The 25,899-nt window shown below is 36.9% G+C and overlaps 1 protein-coding gene across 1 annotated transcript in view; it reads right to left on the bottom strand.

The window, feature by feature from the left end:
• Positions 1 to 14,505: 14,505 nt before the first annotated feature.
• Positions 14,506 to 25,899, bottom strand: part of LOC105144873 (Sox box protein 14) — a 31,943-nt gene continuing 20,549 nt past the window's right edge. The window contains exon 2 of the mRNA XM_011054084.2: positions 14,506 to 24,838. Within this exon, the coding sequence (XP_011052386.1) occupies positions 23,510 to 24,838 (1,329 nt within the window). The 3' untranslated portion in view covers positions 14,506 to 23,509. The remainder of the gene's footprint in view (positions 24,839 to 25,899) is intronic.

The raw sequence follows: 25,899 nt of genomic DNA, 5'->3' as shown, positions 1-25,899 counted from the left end.
AAAATAGCGGTTATACTAGTTCATGCTTCTCCTGGTTGGGTCCGCACGTACGTTCGCCCACGGGCGACGGTGGGGTTTTCGTAAAAACGAAGTCGAAGACACGAAGTAAACGCGGCTGTAAACCACCGAGGAAGACTCCTCGCTTCTCTTCGTCGCGGCGTGGGCGATGAACGGGAGGGAAAGAGAGGATTGACCTCGCGCAATAACGCGGTTGAGAAAAGTGGAAACGTCGATAAAAATAAAATTATCATCGGACGGAGTTGGTTTTTGTGCTCGACCATCCTTTGATCGTTGTTTCTTTGCTCACGAGATATCCCCGTGGCATTCGCGAAGTAACTGAAAATCGCTGCCTAGGAGGAAAGCGCAGATGTAATGAGGTCGTATTAACGGAACAGAGAGTTACATTTCTAATCTTCTATGATATAAATTTCCGATCGTAAAGCAACGATTTGTTGCATCTTTCTTTTATTTCGAAATAAAAAATACCAGCAGGAACAAATTTTCGTAAATCCGGAGTAATAATGTTTAATGTATTAAATTCTTAAGACGTTTATTTGAATATTCGCTATGCAAAAGCAGCTATATCCAAAGATATAAAGAAATTTAATATTGAAATTTAATATTGAATTCTGACTTCCTTAACTCGTTACAAATTAAATGTTTTAAAATTATGCTGAAATAGTAACAAATCTTATAAAATCAAGAGAGAAACAGTAAGTCTAATTGCAAAATAAGTTAAATCTTTGAACTTCTATTGTTAGAAATACAGGTATATCTATTAATCATATGAAGTAAAAACAATAGGCACTTCCTAAAATGGATTATTCAAAAATTAGCTGAAATTCTTTCTTCAGCTGCGAAACCTGTCAAGCACATTCTATTTTAAAATAGAAATTGTTAACCTAAAACAATCAATTTTTCTTAATGTTTCAAAAAAATTGTATTGATAAGCTTGAACGAAAAAATTAAACTTACGAGTTCTTTTCTTTCGCAAAAAAATTAAAATACTTAAAGATAACGATTTTTATGAATGGGGTACTCATTTGATAATATAAAAATTAAAATTTTTTTAATAACACTATTTTTCATTGAATACAATCATGAGAGAAACAACATATTGATCGAAATTTTGATCATAGTACTAGGAAAAACATCCGGGAATATCCTGTAGGTAAACGCAAATGCACAAGCGGTAAATACGAGGAAGAACGGGACGAACGAGAGAGTTCGAGCAGTAAATACGAAACAGAAAAAGTACAATGCGATTGCGGTAACCGTGGATGCCGGGATCTCGCGGATTTCCATGATGAGCGTCGCAAACTCATTTCGAACCGCTACAATTGTAGAGGGAGGAACATGAGGCGAGAAGACGGAGGAAATGCGAAGCGTGGGAGTATATATCTGAAGGAGAGAAAGAAAGAGAAATAAAGAGGAGAATCAGTGAAGTGGCCCTATAAAAAGCTATCGTGCCTGACCTCCCGCAACGAGACTTTTCGCGGCCGAGCGTAACGCGCGATATTCGTTCTATGCGCGAGGTCAGCTCGATTTAAAGGGATAACGTACTTGGAAGACGCCACGGATGATACTTATCTGAAAATAAATCATGCATCCGCTACACGAAAGAAAAGATTGACTGAATATGACATAACATTTTTAATTCGATGCAGCAGCCAATTTTTGGTTGCGTTAGCCTATTGAAATCTTATACTAATATTGCGGATAGGCTAACGCAACCAAAAATTGGCTGCTGCAATCAAAAATTAATTACTGCGGCCAATTAAAAATGCTATGCCATATTTTACCATCTAATTTGCTGCAGCAGCCAATCTTTTCTTTCAATGTACTTATCAACAGTCATTGAAGAGGATTCAAACCATGATTGAAATGTGCGACTTTATATGTATTCATACTTTCGTTCATAATTATTAGTGAATATACACAATAATTCACGCATCGTTAACTGCGTTGACTCATACATACTTTATTTCCATACCTTTTACTAAATCAAGTAGTTGCAGACGTATGTTGGCACGAAAATGCATGTGTTTTTGAAAATAATTAAAATACTAAATCGAGAAATCTGATAACAAATAAAGAAAATATCTAAAAATTTAGATATTTACAGATCTGAAAATAATTATAATTATATAATATATATTAATTATTGGACATAATTACGTAAGAATCTCAAGCATGATGAATAATGCTGCAAAACATTTTGATTTTCTAGCAATTAATTTGAGCTCTTACATAATTATTTTGATGATTTAACAAAATTTATTTCAGCAAAAAAGGTACTTCAGCAAAATCATTCTTTCGTGTGAAGATCATATAAAAAATAAAGTCTGTATGAGTCAACGTAATTAACAGTGCATGAATTATTGTGTTATTCGTTAATAATTACATGCAAAAATATAAGTAGTTACATATAAAATCGTATATTTTTCGACCCCAATTTGCATCTTCTTCAGAATGTTATGATGAAATGTGAGATGGAAAACAAGTAGATTCGATCTAAACTCGATTTCTGTCTTATATTAACAATAAGATTCAATAAGCGTTGAAGAGGATTTAAATCAAACATGCGACTTTGTACGTAATTATTATATATAAATATACTCAATGATTCATCGTCAACTGCGTTGACTCACGCAGGCTTTCTTTCTACTAAATCCTTTTACTAAATCGAGAAGATGGATAGTAGATGACGAGTAGGCGCGTGTATAACTCGCTTTCGGGGCGAAAATTAGAATTGTCGCCAGAAAGAAGACTTTTCGCATTTCCTAAGAACATATGGAATTTGAAATCGTCCGAATTTGGAATCGTCGAGTAGTCTCAAGATTTTTGCATGCGCGAGTAGCCGCGAAGGATCCTCGCTCGCTCTTTTCGCTCGGATGCAGCTTGACTTCGTGGCCGCGAAACTGGCCGTGGCGGTGTGCGGCACAGTGGAAAGAGAGAAACGAAGATGAATTGACAGACGTACGACGAGAAAGAAAAAGAGAGGCCGAGGATTCACGGCAACGGTGATGAAGGAGAAGGAGAAGGAGAACAGGGAGAGAAAGCAGAAGGCGAGAGCGGAAGAGGGAGAAGGAGAGCGCGAGCCTTGAACCCCGATGCGGGACGAAGGACAAAATACTAAAAATATTCGCGCAAAAATCACTTCGACACGGTGCAACGGGTTTAATGGCAGTTCGACGTACAAAATCTTTTTTGGTGGTGATTCTCGTTCTTCGCCAACTCGTGTTCAACGGCGCCTAGAGCCGGAAGTAGGACAGAATCGTTCTCGTCTTACGTTTCAGAAAAAATAAGAGACGCTAGTCTACATTCTTTTTTTCTCAAGTACTTTAAATTTAATAAAAATTAAAATACGCAGTTTGCAAAATTGAATATGACATAAATTTACACCAAAATATTATTAAGCACTTAATTTTAGATTGAAAAGGCATTTTTCTCCTTAATTATGTTATTCACATATTGATTTAATGCCATTTATTATTGTTTATTTCACGTGCCTTTAATCAACATTTCCCTTAAGTAGATCGATAAAAGAGTCTGATAATAACTAAATGTAAAATGAAATAATTTTAATCAAACATTTGGTTAATGTAACCAAAAATAATTTTACTTTTCTAAATATTTAGTAAATATTATAATAACGTACATCAGCTATTTGGCAATAATTACTGAATACTTATATATAGAAAAGTAAAATTATTTTTGGTTATATTAACCGAACATTTGATTGAAATTATTTTATTCAACATTTGATAGCTGTTGCCAGATTCTTTTCAATGTACTAATTACTGCAGTAAATATTATCACATGACTCAGTGGCTGAATTGGTAAAGAAAAAACCTGTCACGAAATGTAGAAAGATGTGTTCAGATTCGAAATATGGCTGAGGTGATATTTTTCGCAATAAATTCTTACGCTTTAAGATGCTTATTAGTATCATTAAATTGCTTGTCAATTTAATTTGTAATATTATTCTAATTTCAATTCAAGATTACGTTTAAAAACGAACAAAACTGTATATGTATATAAATGTATACCAAAATAATATTAAGCATTTATTATTTTATTAGATCTAAGGACAAATAAACATTTTCCTAGTTAAGAAACTTTATAGCGATAAATGAGGATCTTAAATTATAAGATTGAAAATATATATTATAGTGAATTCTGAAAATTCAAAGTGCGTTTCATGAATTTTGCAACGTGGTGCATCCAGTAGTGCATCACATCAGCGATCTTTAAACGTGCTACGTGGCCGCTGTCATCGGGAACCAGAGAAGTGCGTAAATCGCGCCAGTTATATTTAGTGATACCAATGCGACTATCTTGCGTAGTTTCGCCCCACGCGAGCATCAGCGAGCGAAGTTCGACCGTGTCTAAGTGACGTTGGTTAGCATCTAGAAAAATTTAAGCGATTTAGAGATCCAAAATTCCAACAAGTCATTAAAACATACTATCTCCTGTACAAAATAAGTCTTCTGAACAAGTAAGATTCTCTTTATTGTGTTGTTTATCATGAAATTTTTTAATTAAATATTTATATTATCTATTATTGCTATGTTAAGTTGCTTTCAATGCTGAAAGTGCAGTATGCGTGATTAGCGTTGCTAAATCCAATAAAAATGATCATCAGATTTAAAACATTTCTAAATGAAACATCTTTAATATTAACATGACATATATACTTTTTCTCAATAACTATTCATTTAACTACAAACAGCAGATAGAGCCATATTAGCCGCTAGATTATGTCGTTACCTTATTAAAAGTGTTTCAATGCTAACAAGAAGTGTATTAATATATACCTGCCATTTTTATCGGTTTCTAATTATATTATTTGCATTCCATTATGTATCCACATCTTAGAGCAACGCAAAATAACACAAAAAATTGCTTACAGCCAATAGAAAATTTTCCATATTGATAAATCAAAAAAAGCCGTTTTCAAGTATTCATATATCTTCTCAAAGATCGATCGAAACGGTTTACAATTATATTGTCACATTTATTCCTTATTCAGCAACATGGTGGTATTTTAGCATGCATCTATTCGTCCGCACACGCGCGTCTCATCGATCTAAAACCCGCAGAAATATTTCGCCATTTCGTTGCATCCGGGCGGCAATGATCTCCTTTATCAAACTACCGGTCGTCAATACACGTGTTCGACCATCTGTCTGCTTCGCTCGTTCGTGATCTGGTACCTGCCTGAAATCCCATACGTCTGTCGGACTACCTACCTGCCTGCCCTCCTTGTCCGCTTGCTTGTCTGCCTATCTACTTGTCTTTCCGCCTGCCTACCTACGCGTACAATCAGGCGTATTAGAGATGCCCGGTGAACCTTCATTCCACAGGCAAATCTTTCTGTGACATTCACAATCAATAAGCGTATCTTTTCACTAAATTATTTTACGCTTTGACGATCCTATGCTTGTAAAGGAACAAAAGGGATCGGTAAAATATTCCTTAGAGATGCGGATGAGCTGTGTCACTAATGCATACGGTTGTACCTACACCTACCAAGCTATCTCTTCGTTTGCTCACCAGCCTACCTAACCGATGCTGTACCTGCTCGGTTAAAATAATATAGTAGATACGCCCTACAAAACCTACGAAGAATCGATTTTATTAGTTTCATCGATAAGTCCAAAGCCAATCACATGCGAAATCGCTGTCAATAAGCTCTTCAACGCATCGAACACCCCTCCTGGCGATCTTACGAAGTTCTGATAATAATACACGCGAAGATTGATTTTTCGAGACGAAACTGAAATAAGTCGATAACGAAGATGGAAAATAGACTAAAATAGGGAATTACTTTGTAAAAGAGAGTAACTAGTTATAATTCTTTTGTTTCAAAAACTGTAACTATTAATTGTAAGTTATTTTATATATATTAAAACTCTAAAAAATAACCCATTACAGTTATAATAATTCAAAAAATTTTTTATCTTCAACTTACTTTTCTATTATTCTAACAGAACATAGATAACATTGATTTCATTATAGTCATCAAAGAAATCATCAAAGAAAAAGATAGATTTATATTTACAATGTTAGATATACAATTTTATTTACCAAAATATAAAAAGTGACAGGCAATAATAATACAAAGCTAAAATAAAAGAATTAATATCTATAAATTCCTTGACTTTTAATGATTGAAAAAAATGTAATTAGATAAAACAATTCGCGTTGTAGTACCTCTCTGTACGTTTTCTTACTATTTGGTTGCAAAGAGAAAATTGCCTAATTTCTATTCTTAATATCTATACTCTATACTTAATTGTCTTTCAAGATCGAATTGTCGCTAATCAGAGATTACAATGTTTCTGTATTTTAATATAAGCAAATATTGATTCAAAATAGGAAGCTGAAATAAATTAAGAAAACTAATCATAGATTATACGTTAAAAACCAAGTATACTGCAACATGTCTTTTCTTGATTTTATAATCTTCTTGCACACGATAAAATTGAAAGATTTTTTCCGTTGTTTGTTTCACGCTGCGTAATTACATCTGCGTAACTGGACTATGATTTCATTACGAAAAAACATTACAATATTTCATAAATCAAACTGCTATTGCGGACGTTGAAAATAACGCGAATTAAAATAAAAAATTATTAGATTCGGAGAGCCTCGAAGACAAGCAAGAGCATAAAGTTTTCCAAGAGAATTATATTCCCGATGACGGCAGGGAAAGAATGACGTCACGTTGCGATAATGATCATTAGTAGTTGACATAAATCATGTAACTGCAATCGTAAAATACACGCGCCGGGGTTAGCGCTCCACGGTATTGAGCAATACATGCGAGCGTAAATTACCGCAACGTGTCTGTTTTAGCGAGATTTTCAAAACTGTCGAGATTGCGTCACTTTGCGCAGTAAAAACGGGTTACACACGATCGCGATATAGATAAACGGAAGGTTACCACGCGCGGTTTCCATCGTGCTTCTTCCCAACGTCTACGTACGTTTCTTCTAATGTTGCACATCGGTCCGCGAATAACCTAGGCCCTGTAGACACCTCAACCGTGAAGAGTCCTTGATACGCGAGCGTGCACAACCGACGACATATATATGTAGGCCAAGCATTCGTGTGTTCGTCGTCATATGTGCACAAGCCAAGTGTGCATATATATATATATATATATATATATATATATATATATATATATATATATATATATATATATATATATACTTCACATGGACTCGAGAAAGGCTAGATATTCTGTCTGTTGTCTGGAGAAATACATTTATTTCAAATTAAAGAAAATACAAGGCTAATTTACAAAGTAAAATTTAAAAGAAAAAGCGGTCAAAAAAACATGCAATAATGGATATATGAAATAAGAATTAATGAAATAATTTATTGTAAGCAATCATATAATTTATACTAAAATTGATAAATTAAGAAAATAAAGAAATATTTTTTTACATAGAGTAATTATGTATTTTTTTTTCCGCTCAAAGAGTGTGTGATAGAAAACTATCGAATATGAATTATTATACAAATTTCATAGAATAAATAAATATTTTGATCATTAAAAGATCTTATACTTAGATCATGAATCACAAAAATTTTAACTCTCAAAATACTTTTAAATGTAAGATTTTGGCTTATTTTTTTATGTAGTTAAAGCATTCAAGGTGTTCGACTGACGGTTAAAATTTTTTGAATGTTATTCAGGATTTAACTTAATAACATTTATTAAGATCAAGATCAGGAGATTGTTCCTCCTATTTGAATAATGCTAATGTTGGCTTATACTTGAACTTAGTCAACTCATATTTCCAAAAATACTTGATCAAAAGGAATTTCATTGTAATATTTTGAAAAGCTCTCGAGTTAAGCTACAAGAATATGCAATAAAAAAATAGGATTCCTATTTAAGAAATTGAAGTGAGCTACATATGGCCAAACATTTATTTAAAAAAAAATCAAACCAATAATATCTTATATCTCCCTTGAAGTTATACAACTTTATATCTTGTATATTCAAAATATAAATCGTTGATTACTCGTAATAAGATGAAAAAAAAAATATATAGAAACTTTCGCCTAATCTTTAATACATGTATTTTTTATTACAAAAACAATATTAAAGCATTTCTAAGTGATTGATAATTATTTTCTCAACACAAAAACAATTAACGATATCCCAAGACAACGGAATTTAATCTACCTATAGATATAAAACATTGTAACAATTATATATATAATATTAAATACATTGATCTAAACACTCCGAATTACTCTAAACAATCATTGAGCCATGAAATCCCACGATTCACGATGCCCCGATCTCTACTATATTAATTTTATAAATTTTATACATTTTGTGTTAATGTTTTTGAACCACGCACCAATTACTATTCGATCTCGAAACGCAATTTTAGGCCAAAATTTAGAAGATATTACATTATTAATTTTGTTAATTTAATAAAGATGATTATAAGATCTAATAAAGATCTTATAAACTTACAAATATTTATTATGAAAAATTTTATTTATTTATTATCACATTAATTAGATAGTGATTTATTTTGTGTACTCACGACTACTATTTATTTTTAATAAATTATTATTTAAATTTGTTTGAAACACTGTATGATTGAAATATTTAATCGAAATAAAATGCGTGATTAATACATATGTGGGTAAAAAATAATTATAAATATGTAAAACATTTTGTAGTAAATAATCCAAATATAATTGGGAGGGAAAAAATGTTTAAAAGCTAAAAATTAAAAATTAACAAAATTAAATAATTATCGTGCATTTTCAATTTGATAAAAATTTTTCTGCCTAGCTTATAAATATTCCGATGTATTTCAACTACAATAAAATGAAACTCGTACATTATGAGTGCATTCTATTTGGCGCTTACAATGCTCGCGAACGTTATTTGTCTTTGTTTGTTTAATGTTTGATAAACAATAAAGTGATTCCATGAGTTTTACAAGCGTCAAATGGAATGCACCCTAAGATGAAGTAAGACCGAAACGACAGAAAAGAAAAAGGAGAAGAAAAGTATAAACTCTCTATTGGTAGACTAGTATGACTATCAGAGTCACAGTAGGCATTTCCGGAGGTTGGCATGAGTAAGGTTTCCTCACAATACTTTGCAAGGATCAGTGTCGTGGGTTACCTCTTAGTTTGCTAGTGCTTAAGAATTTGAGAATTTGAAAGTTTGGGAATAAATTTAATTTCTAAAAATTTCAGATTTTTAAAGTGAAAAAGTTTGAAGAACAAAAATTGGTGCAGGACGAAATGAGTGATAGAAGTGATAGTGATAAGAAGATCATAAGAAAATGCATAATAGGATTTTGTTTATTAAAAATAGAAAAAATTAAAAGACAACACAAAAATATCAAAAAAATTAAGTGTAAAACGAGGTTTAATAAAAAGAGGCATCGTAATTGGAGTGCTAATTAACTTGTGTAAAAAAACTTGTGTATCGTCTTTATTAACAATACTCAGTTGAACGTTTCGATTCTGCTTTGAGTCATCCTTAGCAACAATATAAACGGTCAAACGCTTTCGAGGATCAAGTATTCCATTATTAAGTTGCTCCAATTATTTAATGCATTGCATCGTTTGTACATAGGTCTATCAAGTGCAGTCTTCTTTATTAGGTAAGCCTTACTTAACTTCTAGATATTTGCATGAAAGAATTAATCTTCAACTCCAGCAACTGATCATTTGAATCCAGAGTAAAAAATTTTAGATGACTGTACACAATATTAGTACTACGAGTTTTTAAATTACAGATAAAAAAATTTGGAACCTTTCTCTACTAATCGTCGTAAAGGAGATTTATTTGCATTCTACATTTCAAAGAGACAAGACACTTTGGAACTTAGGTGCAATTTTCACAGCTATAGTTGAGGGTTAATTCCAACAAACAATTGCTGCATGTTGTGTACTTTGAGTATTACAAGGGCAAGGATATATAACTAATCAAAAATATACCGTGCGATAGTTACTTTAATTTCTCTTTGAGCAAAATAAACATAATCTAACATTCACAAGTCAATCAGCTTTTTTCCGACGGTCTATTGCAAAAGCATAAGAAGTAGTTGCAGCAGCAGCTACTATTTCTGAGTTTGATTATTCATTATTAAAATAGATGAAGTAAATAAAATGCTGTTACACGTGTCCGCTCGTTCACTCGGTTGTTGCCTGATGCCATCGCAAGCAACACGTGCCTCTCATCTGCGCCAACATAGTAAAACATCTGAATTAGAACCTTCTTGCTAAACGCGCGTGTATCTACGCGTGTTGCAACTGGTCCATATTGTCTATTCGATACCCAAATGACCTTGCTCTCGAACATGTCGCGGAAGCGCACGATTTATGATCCCGAAGTTAAGGTCTTTAATGAGACCTCGCTGAAAGATTTAGTATTTCGAGGTACAACTATTTGGCTCGCAAACGAGTTTAGCTTGTCCATGTGTACGCTCTCTCTCTCTTTCTCTTCTAGACGTGTGCTAGATGTATTTCTTTTTTGATATTGATCGCCTCGTTCCCTCGATTATTTGCATCTTAACAACATCGTAACACGTGTCAATCGTCAGCTAGAAGAAATTTAGGCATGTGCGACGCGCGTGTGTCATAAATGCGCGGCGTTATACTTGTCGCCGCTACCAAGAAGCAGCGACCGCGACGCAACTGAGTTGCATACGCATATAAATGCAGTCAGTCGCGCGTGCGTTTCGTTCAGGAGGAATAGAAAGCGTGGAATAAGGGGGTGGGAGAGAAGGAAGGAGAGAAAGAGAGAGGGACGGAGTGCTCTCAAATGATGCAGCCGGCGTGTGTATATGCGATGTAAACAGTGCGGTTGCTGCCAGCCCTGACCGGCCGGGTGCAACGCCACCGCGGACCTTGAGCGATTATTTTACTGTGAACTCGCCTCGCGTGCTTCGGCACCGCGGCAGCTCCGTTTTACGCGCATCGCATTTTAGTGCAGTACTAGTTTTAATGCCGGAGTGCGGTTTTACGCCTTCTTTAAGGGAGACAATCACGGGGGGGCAGGTATCGCGAGAGAGAATTGCGAAAGATAGGATAAGATACTCGCGTTCCCGGAATATATCTTATGTTGGATAAAAGAAGCAATGGTTTAATCCAATCCCTTGAGTTAAATAATTTTGTTTTTTTTTTAACTTCTATATCAAGATTTAAATGGACCCATTTCTGTGTGGTTAGTTTCAACGTTCATACTAATATGTGCATTTAATAAATGAACTAAATTGGAGTCAAATTTAATCGTTAGTATACAGGGATCACCCAACTGTAATACCTGCGAACAATAGTTGAACGCGTTTAACAAATGATATGAGGAGAAATAATCAGGTGTGTTATAGGAAAAACGTAGATATGCCCTCACAAGGAAACCTCGAGAAGTGTCAAGTTTTGGTTTTAATAAATTTTGTATATATATATATATAAATTATATAAATAGATAATTTAGAAAATGTCAATTACGGCCTCATTTTAATATATACATAGATACAACAAACGTCTTATGCTTAAGATTTTTCTATAATGAATGCTTTTTATACTTGTAATAACAGTTTAACTAAACTGTTAAAGGATTTAGCAGTATAACAGAGAACTGGAGACTCAAGATTGCCCGAGTACTCTGTTATATCATTAAATGCTCTGTACTGAAAGTTAAACTTGACTATACCAGTTATATGTATGCGAAGGACATATGCAAAGGACGTCTTTTAGGACTTCCATTGAAGAATTGGGAATTTCACAGTGTAGGAATGACACAACGTGCAAAAATTGCGCTCTATGAACCATTTGGCATGGAAGGAAAAAAAAGGAGACTACAGTCACATAAACTGTCTGTCAGACCACGGATGCTCGATGCTCGATCAATATTTTCGTAGCACGAGCTTGACATACACGAGTGAAAAATATCCGACTCACACGTCGCTCGCTAAGTTTAAGACATGATCAGCGGACGACGCCGACGTATCTTGGCGTTAATCTTGGCCGATTCCACGCGTCATCGGTATCACTTGGCGTCGTTTTTGCTCTCCGTCCGTGTTTACGCGCTCTTTGAAAAAACATTCGCGGCGTCGCTGAAAGCGATACGCCGTGACATTTTTATTAGCACGAATCGACACGATTCGCTATTAATAACAATCTTGTTAATAGTCAATTCGGATGGGAGTCCTCCGCGTTCGAGCGTATCTCAGGCTGCATCGAGCCGGCACGCCGACGCGCGGCTCCAAAAATACGCGTCCGCTGCGACGGTGGTAACGTATCGACTAAACGAAGGAAAACACAGCCGCGGGAGTGTTATTTCAATCATCGCGCCAACCGAAAAAGAAATCGCACTCGGAAAATATTTATTTTCTGTACCGCAGTAAACGACGAGTCCAATCGTGGAAACGCTCGCCCCCGCGACCGCGATGTATCGTCTGAAGCATTTGATCTGACGGCGATTAAGTTAAGTAATAAACATTTCGTATTTTTGAGTTTAGAATCGATAGAACAATACTTTGATGAATGTAATCGTAAAGTTAAATTTGAAGATTTATTAATCAAGCTATTATCTTTTAAATATCTAACCGAGGATAACTTAGATTTCCATACGTGTGATTGTTTTGTTTTAATTTTTGTTCCGATCAAATTAGCAGTATGTAATAATGACAATAAAAGTTTCTAGTATCATTTTTTGAAGTGTCTAAAATGTTTTCAGAGACGCCGCTGTGTTTCAAAGAAAACTGTGGGAAACCTGAGTTAATCTAGTTTAGTCATTACGTAGGTTTAATTAGTTTAAGTATCTAAGGATTAAATGAAATGTAAATGGAGTGCCATAATACACTATCTTCTTTTTTATTTATTGAATTTCAAGAAAGCAAGAATGATAAGAGTTCGTATCAATGCCACTAAATGGAAACCCATACATTATTCCGGCAATATTGCAAGGTTCCAATAACAATAACATATTACAATAACATTGAAAATGTTACAGCAATGTTACTGCAACCTTCTGTGCTATAGGGAAAACATTCAATGCTTTTTGCTTATAACAAGAATGAACTGGAAAAGGGATGAAATTTGGTCTCGCAGCAGAATTGACGTGCCTCGGATACATGAAGGATCGCAAAGCGGTCTGAATTCCATTTCTTAAGATACTGAAAAGCAACGTCAGCGTGATCACGTGACTTTAGTCTGACGCTAGAAGTTGAATTTATTTAGAGCATTCAGTTCAAGATTGAAGTTTCCACGATTGGACTCTATATACATGGATTCTTACATCATTTTCATGCATTTTTCACTGTCAGCGTCAACTTTAATTTAATTTAATTTAATTTAAATTATTGTGTCCTTATACACATTCATTAGCATACGAAATATACAAAGACGTAGAAATACGCAAAAGGCAGGTCAAAATTACTGATCCAAAGCCACCATCGCAGCTTTGATAGTGTAACCTATTTTGTAAAAGTGAGCGTGTCGAGCGTCAACATGAAAAAGGTACTTTGATGCTGACTGAGTCTTAGATAACAATATCGTAAAATAACGGCCGTTATCGCGCTTCGTGCCCGAGCCGCGCTTTGGCAATCGGAGATTACTCGGCCACCGCGATGCGGCTCGACACCAGAGGCCTTGGTCGGCGGAGAAAAGGGCGGATGACTGCATACAGGCGGTGATAGGATGAAATCGAAAGCGCGGCACGTTTCCACGCCGCGATCGCGAGGCCCGCGCTATTAATAGCGTACTGCGCGTTATTATCAACGCCGATGAGCCGGGGAGAACGAGACGCGACAACTCTCCACTCAGGGAAGAAATCCCAAGGAGAGAACGACGCGCGAACGGCCGCGAGTCCTCGTCGTTTTCCCTTTCTTTTTTTTCTTCTTTTTCACGCCTCACATTTCCTCTGGAGAATTCCCCTCTTCCAGCCTTCTCTCCTCTGCGTTATCGATTACTTACCTCGAAGACCTGTGTCGTCGAAACCGCGATGGGACGTGCCTTCGGCAAATTGAATTCTCGATTGCTTCGCAATTCAGCAGGCTGTTGGTCGACTGAAGAAACGAACGCAATTTACAATTGAGCTACTTTATAAGCCTCGGGCAAGTTTTGGGTCTTGAAAAGTCACGCAAACAGGGCACCGTTGACGATGCCCATCCAAGATACATGACCATCTTTTTGTATCTCCTTTCCACGAGATTGTCTTTTTGAACTTTTCTTATTATTAATTATTTCTGCGGAATGAAATCCCAATAGACTGACAATAATTGACTTGAGAGTGAAAAAAGAAAAAAGAAAAGAATTACAGCAGCTGTTACATTTAGATCGCCCGTTTCTTCCACGAAGCAGAGATGCCATAATCAGATGCGTTCCACGTCCCGGGGCCGCTCGAAGGTTAATTAATGCTGAAAACGATGACTGAACGGATGATGTGAAAGGATCGGTCGTGGAATGTAATCGTTTCGCAAATTAACGAAACCACTTGGATTATTTTTAAGTTATTTTTTAATAATTTCGATAAAAAATGATACAAATCGGATACTTAATAACAATATAATAATGTTATAATGTATTATAAACAAGATTACTAAATACAAATGTACAGTGGTATTTAAAGTTAGTCGTTTATCGTCTATCTGCTTCTTTCTTATTATGTATATGCTGCAACTTAAAAGCTACGATATATAACTTAGAAGCGCATGAATATATTTCTTTTGTCGTACAAACGCTCCACAATGCTTTCGGCAAAGAAACGCATACAGAGAATGTATAGAAACAAGAAAGTAAGCGAAAAATTGACGATCTCTTCGACGAAAATTGATTTCTTTTCCGTCTCACGTAAGGAGAAAAAGAAACGGAAACGACCAAGCGACGCAACAAAACGGCGACAATTAAAAAGACACGAGAGAAACAAAAGATCCTGACTTTTTCTCCCTTTTCATCGCGAGAAAGTTGAGAATCGATCGGTTATTGCGAGATACGGGTTCGTGTAAAAATATCGTGGAAAAATTTACGGCATCTTCTTCTTCCTCATCGAAAGTGTTGCTCCTTTCTTCTCGCTTTCACAGTATATCGGCCCTTCGGCCATGAAAAATAGACGTGTCGGCTGAAATCAGGTTTTTTTCAGCGCGTTACGTATCTCGATAAAGGTGATTTCTATTTCAGAGCTAACCGTTTGCCTTCGCGGAATATTGCACTTTGGTGTACTTCCTTTCTCTCTCCCTTTTTCTCACGCGAAAGGCTGCACTTTTGCATTCGTTTTTTTGTTTTTACTTTCCCTCTTGGAACAACGATAACACGTAGCATCGAGGAAGTGATCTGTACCGGTCTTTACGGAAGAAAGAGAAACCTGCGAAAAACCTGCCCCCCCCTCCCCCATCCTCGATACATATCGATACAAGCGATTACACGTCACGCGACAAACGCCTAAGGTACACGAATGCATTATCCGATCAATATAGATATTACACGTTAACCGTAAATAATGGCTCTCAATAAACCTTATCACGTACACCAAATGTAACTTTGTAGCCCATCGAAGCGCAATCTCGAAATATATCAAAAAACCTCTTCTTCTCGTTCCACAACGCTCTCAATTGGACATATATACACGCTAAGAATTTGTTAGAAACTACTACACATCTATTTGTCGAGTCGTTCATACACATATATGTATATATGTATATATTATATATACGAGTACATGCGCACGCCCTGGCTGGCATCCGAATCGAGTCAGTATAATCATAAATATCATTTTTACATGATTAACTTCAATCGTATTTCAATTTTTCTTGTTTTAAAAATAAGATTGAGAAATTAATATCTGTTCAGGTTGGACAATTTCGACGGATTGAGCGGTTCAGGTGTTTCGTATTAAATTGAGGCGAAAATATGCGCTCAACAGCGATCAATTATCGTTGAAAGTTTGGACGCTGCTGTAGTGCATTATTACAGTGCAAAATCGATCGCAGGATACTGTTCGATTCGAGTGTCCGCGAGGGCGTGCGCGCCTAAGTTACGTGTTACTCGATGAAGTTTTGTAAAAATTGAAAAACCCTAATCGCAACACGGAGATAATGTCGTCGGTGCGACTTCGAGGTGCGTGTGTCGAGTCGCGGCTTACGATTTATTTGAGCAGCAATTTGTATCGGGTGGAAAGTGCACGCGTGTTTGCCCCTCTCCCCCATTCTCGAGACGAGTCCTAACATCTATATGCGAAACGCGATATCTGGTACATAACTATTATTAGAGATCAGACAGTGAAAGAAAGCTCGCGGCTCTCCAAGTTATACCGACGACATTCGTTAAGGATAGAAGGCGGTTGCGATGCGAAGAAAGCAAGTAAATCCGAACGCAACCACAAAACGGATCTGCAGTGACTCGAGTGACTTGCGTGTCTCTTCTTTTTTTTTTTTTTTTTTTTTTTTTACGTGTACAAAATAATCCCGTACAAGTGTCTGAATTGGAAATAATCGATGGGAATACATCTCGCGAAGTTTAATTACCTTTTTACAAAGCACCACCGCGAAGCAAACGTATATAACGCAATCTGCGTTCAAAGGGGGGGGAAATTAAGAGAAATCTCAGCTGGATAGAGTTTGGTGGAAGCACTAAATCCAGAGTTTTCCCACGTTCCCGTCTCTCGCCGTGTAAAACGTGCGTCTCTTCGGCACAAGACGGGAATACGAGAGACCCTCTCGATAACATTTCGATAAATCTACGTGAAAGCAAAACGCAAGTCGGCATCGTCTCGCTTTCTTCGCGGCGCTGCGCGAATTCTTTTTCTCTTTTAACATACAGCTACGTATCCCCATCCCATATACTTTGTAACTCGTTCGTTAACTTCCTCTCTTTCTTTTTTTTTTTCCTTTTTTTTTTCTTGTTTGGTCGCTTCTGCAATATATATCCATTCGATTTAGGTATCTCGCTGTTGTACCCGCTCGCATACGAAATTCCCGCTCCCGTCCGCCGAACGGACACGCTTCCCTGCCTCTTCCACTAAGCACGATGCAAAATTACGATCGTAACGAACGCGTGTTTGGACGAAAAGAATTTTTTTTTTTTTTTCTTTTATCTGACGAATAATCTAAATAAGCGCCGGTCGTTAATTCGCGAACAGTTATAAAAAAAACTTGGGACAGACAGAAACGATCGAGCGCGCGAGTTCTTCATGTGTGCCAAACAACTTTTTCTAAGCAGAAATGTGCATGTTGTTGTATATAATGAATGCATATTGATTTACGTCAGAAGGAAAATCTTCGCGACAAATGGTGCACCGTGTTTTTTTCTCGTTTTTTCAATTTTCTACAGCCGCTCGTAAATCGATCGATACTTCGCTTATCGTTTCTTAGCACGGTAATGATTCGCGGTTTATTTACGCGAATCATTATCAGGTTTCTGTCAAGGTTGCTTCAAACTCCCGCTTCACAATCCTTGCCATTCGTCACGCTCCGATGTGAGTTCACAAGAACGGCTCTTCGTCCGAATGCGCACCCGTCACGATCGTAGCCCCACGAGAAAGAGAGAAATCCTCACACACACACACACGCACACGCACACAGAAAAATACGTATTGTATGCGCATAATAGTTACTTTGTTTCAAGTACTTCAAAAATTCATATATTCGCAAATCTATCATAAGCTTGTCACAAGCATCAAATTTATTCAAGATGAGGTTTGAATCTTACTCTCTAAATTTGAATCAGTGGATAATCACTGACATCAGTCCTAGTATGTCATTGGTAATCAGTGAATGAAACGTGAAATCACTAACCTAACTAATTTTGCTTTAGTGTACAAATTCAATGTACACGATATTGAAAGATTGGAACCGATGTGCAAGTATCGGTATTTCGATTATTATTAAACCTCGAACGTTCTTTTCTTTTCAATTGAATTTCACTGATTTATCAGTGATTATCTATAAAATAGACTTTTAAATTTAGACTTTTAAAGAGTAATGAGTTTTACTCAAGAAGATTATTAAATTAAAAATTAAATTACAAATTCGGTGTGCTTATTATATAAAGGTGCTTCTTCGATCAGTATTATAATATTTTTCGAAAGAAAATAAATTCTTCTTTTGAGCACATAATGAATTTTTCGAAAATTTATAATAAGTATATTTTAAGATTAGCAAGAAAATCGATTTATTAATGATAACCATCAGTTAAAAAGAAGGAAGTAAATTGACTAAATCACTTTTCTTAGTAATAAAATGATATTTTTCTGTGTGCACGCGTATGATCGAGCTAATGTACGTAACGATGCGTATTTGCGTACTTATCGTCGATCTCTCGCGGGAACAATGGCTTTCATAAAGCTGCAGAGCAAGTCGCGGGGTGGAGAGGGGGGCGAATTAAAAGGTGGCTCGCGCTCCGTTCGGCCGGTCCCGAGGAGTCAGTTTCCCGTGCTCTTTCGCTCATCGCTCTCTGTTTGCACAAGTGCCCTTCGTCGTCGTGTGCACTCGGCTGCAAATTGCTCGAGTAATTTACGATATCTGAACTGGTGTTCCCTTTCCCCTTCCCCCCCCCCCCTTTGCTCCTCGCTCATTGTAACCATCCTGCGCCACTTTCAGACGCGCGCCTAAAGCCTTAAAGCTTGGACAGTTTCGAAAGTTTAAAGGTCCGTTGTTCTAATTCTAAACTTGAATTATTAATTTGGAACAACCTCGCAATGATTTTAACGTTTGAAAGTTAAATAAGAAATGTTCGCGTGGTGTTAACGATTCAATATTCCGATTTCCATACAGCACAGATTATTCCAACAATATTACAGCAACATTACAAACGTTCCAGCAATATTGTAATAACATTGCAAACGTTGTAACATCGTTGTTTACAAGTTTAGTGTTGTACGGGGTTTGGATTTCTTCAAAAATCACCTTGAACGTTATTCGATGTGCGTTACGATGGAACAAAAATTTATTTATCTATTTATCTTTTTAATCACCGAGACATTAATTATTCTTCGACGCAGATATCACGCGATATCGCTGGCAGTTCTCTGTTGCGTTTGACGCATCGCGACGCACGTCGCGAATGCGTCCTTGTGGTAGCTACGAGCGGTGAACGAGCATGGCATTAACGCGGCTTGATATGTAATGCTGTCCGCGAAGAAGCGTTTAACAACTTTAGAATCGACACAGCCTGTTTTTACTCGTGAAAGATCATTCGCTCCTAGAGCAACGGCTCTCCCTTTCGTTTCCTTCACCATTACGGTAATCCTGCCCGATTTCGATCTCTGCCCGTTTCGCGAGGACCGAGTCTGATCATCTTCCTGAAACTTCCTGAGAACCTTAGTAAAGGAGACGAGAATTTCGGAGCAATTGTATCGTAATAATTTTTATTGCGCTTTCATGTAAATAGCTATCAACACTAACATTATACTTTGTTCCTCTTGGCCCTGTATATGATTTTTGTACGAGAGTTTCCAGACCGGAGTGATAGGCACTGTATTTTCTTTGTATTTTATTCTCTTTTTCTCAGTATTACATCCGGTTTCTTTTAATTCCTTCTCTTTCCTTTCCTTTCCAAGCACGTCGTTCGCCCTTTAAAGAAAACGACCAGTTACGGCGATCGTTTCTCTCGAGAAAAATCGAAAAGAAAATAAAAAAAGCGCTGTTTGCGATTAATTGGGGCACTAATTGGCTGGCGCAGTATTACATATGACGCTCGCCTACGTGTTGGTGAAATAAAAAAAGAAAGGAAAGAGAAGGAAGCAGATAAACAGAATTTATGAGCTATAATTCGCACAGAGCAACTTATTTTGCTCGCCGATCAAAAATTAATTTTTTTTTCATTTTTTTCCCTCAAGTTTTAAGGATCGCGTACTCCACACGCATTGTGTCGGAGGCGCTCGCTCGTTTTTTTTTTCACGCTGTGTTCGCCGAATCCAATCCTTTTTTTCGCGATTGACGGTATAGCAAATATGAATAATAATGATAATATCAGTAATAATAGCGATAGAATTGATAAAGACAATAATAATAAAAATAATAATTATGATAATTGTAATTACAATAAAAGTAATAATATTAATAATAATCATAGATATTTATATATATTTATATATATATACATATATATATATATATATATATATATATATATAACAATGTTAATACGAATAGTGAGAATAACAGCAACGTAAGAGCTGCTACATTGCAAAGAGCAGCGTTTGAATCTTACCAAGAGAAGTAAAAAGAAAAGAACAAAAGACGGGCGATAGTGAATTCACTGATGGTGTGACTATAGATATAATCACCGTTTACGAACAATTGAAAATTAATCGCTACGCAAACATAAATGTAATTTGTAATTATTGGAGACTATGAGATCAAGTGTTTGATATATCGATAATCGTGCGACCAGCCGAGCGTGGCTTACTCCGATCTCGCTTGCTCGATATACCGATGATGGATCATAACCGCTAGATCTAACGTCGGTGATCATGCACACGACCGATCGGAGAAAAACAGACTCGCATTGTTATCCTCCCGGTGGGACCGTTTCCAATCGAAGCGATATGCCTTGCCTCTACTCGACGATTTTTTTCCCAAACGTAGTCCCATCGAAAGTACGAATTTCTCTTTTCTATCATTTTTTTTTTCCTTCCTGGGACATACGTTCGGAGAAAGCAACATCTAATGAAATCTTTAAGGATATCTCGAGGGATACCCGACAACAATTATCTGAGCAAATTCTCTAAAAGTACATCTCGTCACTTTGCGTCACGTCGATCACATTCATTCAACATCAACTCGGCAAACTCGACAAGATTAATCATGTCCGATCGATCGTGACTGGGCGTACAATTATCCTTCCGCGTTTTATTTGTTCGGTGACGAGAGTCTTGATTTTGTCGAGGGAGTACTTGGGGATCGATTCCTGCCGATCGCTTCACCATTTTTCGCGGGAGGGCGCAACGACTATCGTCAACGTAACGGTGTCTCACGCATTATTCACTCTTCAACATTTATATATATTTATGTATGTATACTATCGTTTATAAGCTCTTAGACTCCTTTAAAAATAAAATAAAACATTCTTATACAATTTTTTTTTTATTTTAGCAACATAAGTTGATCTTTTTAATTATAAAATGACAAAAATATCTCACTGTTTGATATGTATTTGAAAAACTTATAATTTTTCTCGAAAAATCTCTCTAAATAACAAATGGATGAGAAAAATACAGTACTATAATTCTGACAGTATTTCTAAAGTATCTGGAGATCATTAAGTACGCTTGAAAAATTAATTAACATAAAATCCAAAATATAAAGCTGTAATCAAAGCAAAAGAAGGATTTTTTATGAGAAAAAATTGTAAGTTTTCTGATAACTTATCAATCTGTGATAATTAATATTGTTATTGCAGTTGCTGCCAAAATAAAAGAAAATTGCGCAAGAATGTTTTATTTTTTTTTTTTTAAATGTCCGAAAACTTATATGAACGGTAGTGTATATATATTTTTCATGAAGCAATGCACGCACGCACATTATATCAATCGATGTTCTTCCTTTATCCGTTTCATATTCTCGTCGAAAGTTTTTAAGATTTTTAAATATTGCATAACTTATTTAAATCGATTAATAATCGACTTTCTTATTATTATTTTTTTTTTAAATAGACCGAACAACGAAAACAATTTTGCAATTTTTAATTTTTTTTGAACTAATATAATTCCTTTTTTGCACTTTGATCGTTCCATTTTCTGATTGTGCTTATGTATGTACAAGACAAGTATAAATAAAATGTTGAAATAAAATCATAACTTTCTTTCCGATTTTGATTTTAATATCTTAATTTATCTTATTACATCTTAATTTAAAAACCCAAGAAATTTGCACTGAGCGTAATAATAATAAAAAGTAAAAGAGACATAAATAAGCACAAGCCTCCTTTTGCTTTAAATAATGAAAAATAGGATATATTTTGATTAAATTTGATGTAACATTTTAATTTAATTTAAATACATTAAGTTTAACCAGGATATAATTTCGTTTATATTAAAATATATATATATGTACATTAATATACTTTATTTTTATTCAATAAATAATTTTTCAGATAATTTTTTTTTATCAAATTAAATAAAAATCTCAATTTTAATTTTAATTTTAAATCTTTTTAACTAATTTTAACGGAATCGGAAAGAGACACCGATGTCACATAAAATGCGTGCGTCATTCATATCATGGTTAGAGATGGATTTACTTATACTTTTAATATATATTATATTCTACTAAATACAGTTTCGATATATACAACAAAAAACGGGCGGCTGCAATTCGCACAAAGACGAAGAATTTTGTATCATGACGGACATGTTTTTCATATCAATGAATTATCAATTGAAAACTTCTAAACCACGCGAACTCAACCGCCCGCCTACGCTTATATCTAACTTCATACAAAAGTATACTACAGTACATATACAAAAAAAGAAAAATCTCGAAACCGTTACGCGTCGTGGCTAACGTTTGTCTTTTTCTTCTCAGTAATCGATGTTAATGCCGGCACAGATGATTCGTCAGCTGAGCTGATTAATCTTACGCCGTGCTGATTTTCGAATACAAATAAAGAATTAACGAAGACTTGATCGCTTTAGATCTCGAAAAATTTTGATACATTGGCTGAATTTTGATATATTGGTTCGTACGAAAAATTCAAAAAAAGTATTTTTTTTTATATATTTTCATATGAATCAAAATATCAAAGACGATGTGCGTTGCGACAATCGTCCAATCAAAATCACATCCGCGAATCGGAGTCTATTAATTAATCTATTAGGCGCTGACCATTTCCCGATTTCTACTCAACGAAATATCGAGCAAGAATTCGGGATATTTTTCGCGGATTTTTAAAAAGAAAAGATAAAAACTGATAAAGGCCACGTAATGCCGTATCTCTTGGATTCATTTTTATATATGCTAATTGCAGGTTTTTGTTACCCACAAATATTGTTATATTAGAAGCTAACTGGAAATCAAACGATCGTACATTTTTCCTTCGAAAGGTCACTTTCTGATCTAACGATTGATCGTGCAGATTTGAATTGCACGAAGCACAACACGGAAAGCCACGACGCGCGCCGGCCGAAAAAAAAAAACACTCGTATATTCGAAGAGTAGCGCGTCTACTCTAGCGACAAATACAAAAGACGAAGACGCGCGATAGCGAATGATAATTCGTTCAAAATGAACTCGAGCGTGCGATCCGTGTGAAAGAAATATTGATAACGATCGTGATAATACGCGTTATCTACTTCGCGCACCACGTCGATGCGTTTCGGTCAAGATCTTTGTCAATCGGTTCATGCGGAACATGGCGAATGAATTCTCTGCTGGTGTCCTCGAGCAACGTGGAGGACAATTATTTGTAACGCGATTATCTGTCTTTATGCATGAAAACGCTCCATACAAACCAATAATGCGCATTCTGTTTATCTTCCTCTTCCATTTTCGTTTTCTCTCTTGACTTTTCAGTAGGACTCGGCGTTCCATTCGTCAGTATTGAGTATAGACATAATCTCCTCATTACGATTAAACTCTAAATCCGGCAATGTCAAACTATCCATCTCGATGTCGGACGATAGTTCGGTTAATGTTTGATCGGAGAGATGTGGAAAGCTGTTAATAAGTTCCTCGAGGTTAACCGGATGACGACCGATGTTGCTAATGAGAGTCTCATCCGTGAGAAGACAGTCGTCGATGGCACCTCCCGTGATGCCCGTCGTCGGCGTTGCAAGGACGGACGACATGATGGACACTGGCGACTGAAGCATCGTCATCGGGACAACGGCGTTCATCATCGTGGGCTGCGTGGGTTCCCGCTTCACTTGGAAATTCATCTGCCGAACAGCGGAAGTCAAATTCGTGTGACAGTAACCATGATTGTCCGGTCGCATTGTCGACGGCAGGTCTACGGACGCCAGAATTATGTCTTTCGAGGCGAAACTCATTTCATCCAATTCCGACTTTGGCTCCACCTTCGGTTCTCTCAGTTCTACTTTTGGTTCCTGCTTGATCTTAGGAGCAATATTGCAGATCGCGTTGTTGTTGATAACGTTCTCGGAGTTGTAACTCTCCTCGTAGAAGGCGGACTCGGGCGAATCGGGGGTGTCGCAGGTCGGGCTGGTGGGCACCTTGCCGGGAATTGATAACGGTGCCGAGTTGTAATCCACATCAGAGCGTAGCATATGATGTGGCGTTTCCAGGGTCTCCAAAGTCAGTTCGACGTGTTTTGAGTTCGACCTGGACATCGGTTTAAGACTCGATTGAAGCTTTTTTATCGGTTTCTTCAGCATCTGCTGTCGGGTATTGTTATTGTTATCATTTCTGGTCCTGGCAGCGTGACTAGCAGCGGGTGCCGCGGAAACCGGCGACAGCGGTGACAAGGATGAGCTGGCGAGCATCGAGGCCGGGCTGTTTGACGGCGTCGACAACATCGATGATGACGACGATGGAGAAGGCGGTAGTGACGGCGACGACAACGATAGAGACACCGATTTCCGCGTTCTTTTCCTCTCTTTTGCCTTCAAAATCTCAGCAGGTTTCGAAGTCTTCTTCCTGGGTCGGTATTTGTAATTTGGATACTCTTTCTGATGCATCTTCCTAAGTCGCTCGGCCTCTTCTCTGTAAGGCTTTTTCTCTATCTCTGGTAATAACTTCCATTCTTTCCCTAGACTTTTACTGATCTCAGCATTATGCATATCTGGTTGTTTCTCGCAAATCTCTCTGCGCCTCATCTGCGACCAGACCATGAAAGCGTTCATGGGTCTCTTGATGCGGTTGGGATTGTTCTTTTTCGTCTGTAACAGAGAAATCAGAAACGGATTTTGGTTTAATTAATTTGTTATTTTTATTTAATTAATATTTTTAGGAAATTCTTATATTCAGCGTAGGTTTCTCCTACATCGATAATGAGTAATCCCATAAGATAATTTCCTATCGATATTGCGGCAATATTTCGCCGCGATAAATGTCAAAGTTTATTAATATTTTAGATCATGTCAGAGTTTTGATTGACTTACGACATCTTAAGACTATACTTAAGGCGGTCTTAAATGTAAGAACCGACTATAAATACCGACCTAAGAGCTCGTCTGAAAATATTACTACGTCGAAAGAGAATCTCATGAGTCATATATATCGATACCCGTACATTTTACTCGACATCTGATCACGTGTGATTTTCAGCCTATGATACATCGAATTGACCGCGATCTTCGCATTAGACAGACACGACCCGGAATCGAAAGACGACGTTCGAATCACGTTGAATGTGGGATGCGACGAATGCGGGTCGACATATCTTTCTTCTTTTTTCTCTCTCTCTCTCTCTCTCATTTCCTTGCCATCGATCCAGCATCGCCAAGAGCGCGGAGAGAGCGCTTATGTGTGTGTGTGGAAAAAAAGGCGAATGTACAGAACGAAGGTAAAACGAAGTGGGAGAGACACGACACCCGTAATAAAGCGAGCGGCTGCTCCCGTTTCGGCATAATTTCCGACATTACGCTACAAAGAAACAGGCGCGACACGGAAAGGCTCCTCGCCGCTCCTTGTCACGGAATCGAGGCCCTGAGGTTCGGCCGTGCGTGCGTGCGTGAGTGCGTGCACATGCACGTGCGTGCGTGCCTGCGTATCGACACGTTATTCACAATTAGCCCGCAGCTGACGGAAGCGGGTGACCAAGGCCGAGTCCGAGAGACACACTCGCATCTCAACTCGCTACATGGTGGTGGCCTTCACGAGAACTTGACGGAGAGGCAAGCGATCGCGTGCGTGTACATCGCTCTGGGCTATATGCGCGTCGTCGTTCGCCGTGTGTACATATGCGCGCGCGCGCACGCACGCAACTACGCATACGAGC

Source organism: Acromyrmex echinatior, chromosome 18, assembly GCF_024713525.1.
Source record: "Acromyrmex echinatior isolate Ae372 chromosome 18, ASM2471352v2, whole genome shotgun sequence".
NCBI lineage: Eukaryota > Metazoa > Arthropoda > Insecta > Hymenoptera > Formicidae > Acromyrmex > Acromyrmex echinatior.
Note: the sequence above shows the minus strand (reverse complement) of the source record. Positions and strands in the feature narration are given on the sequence as shown.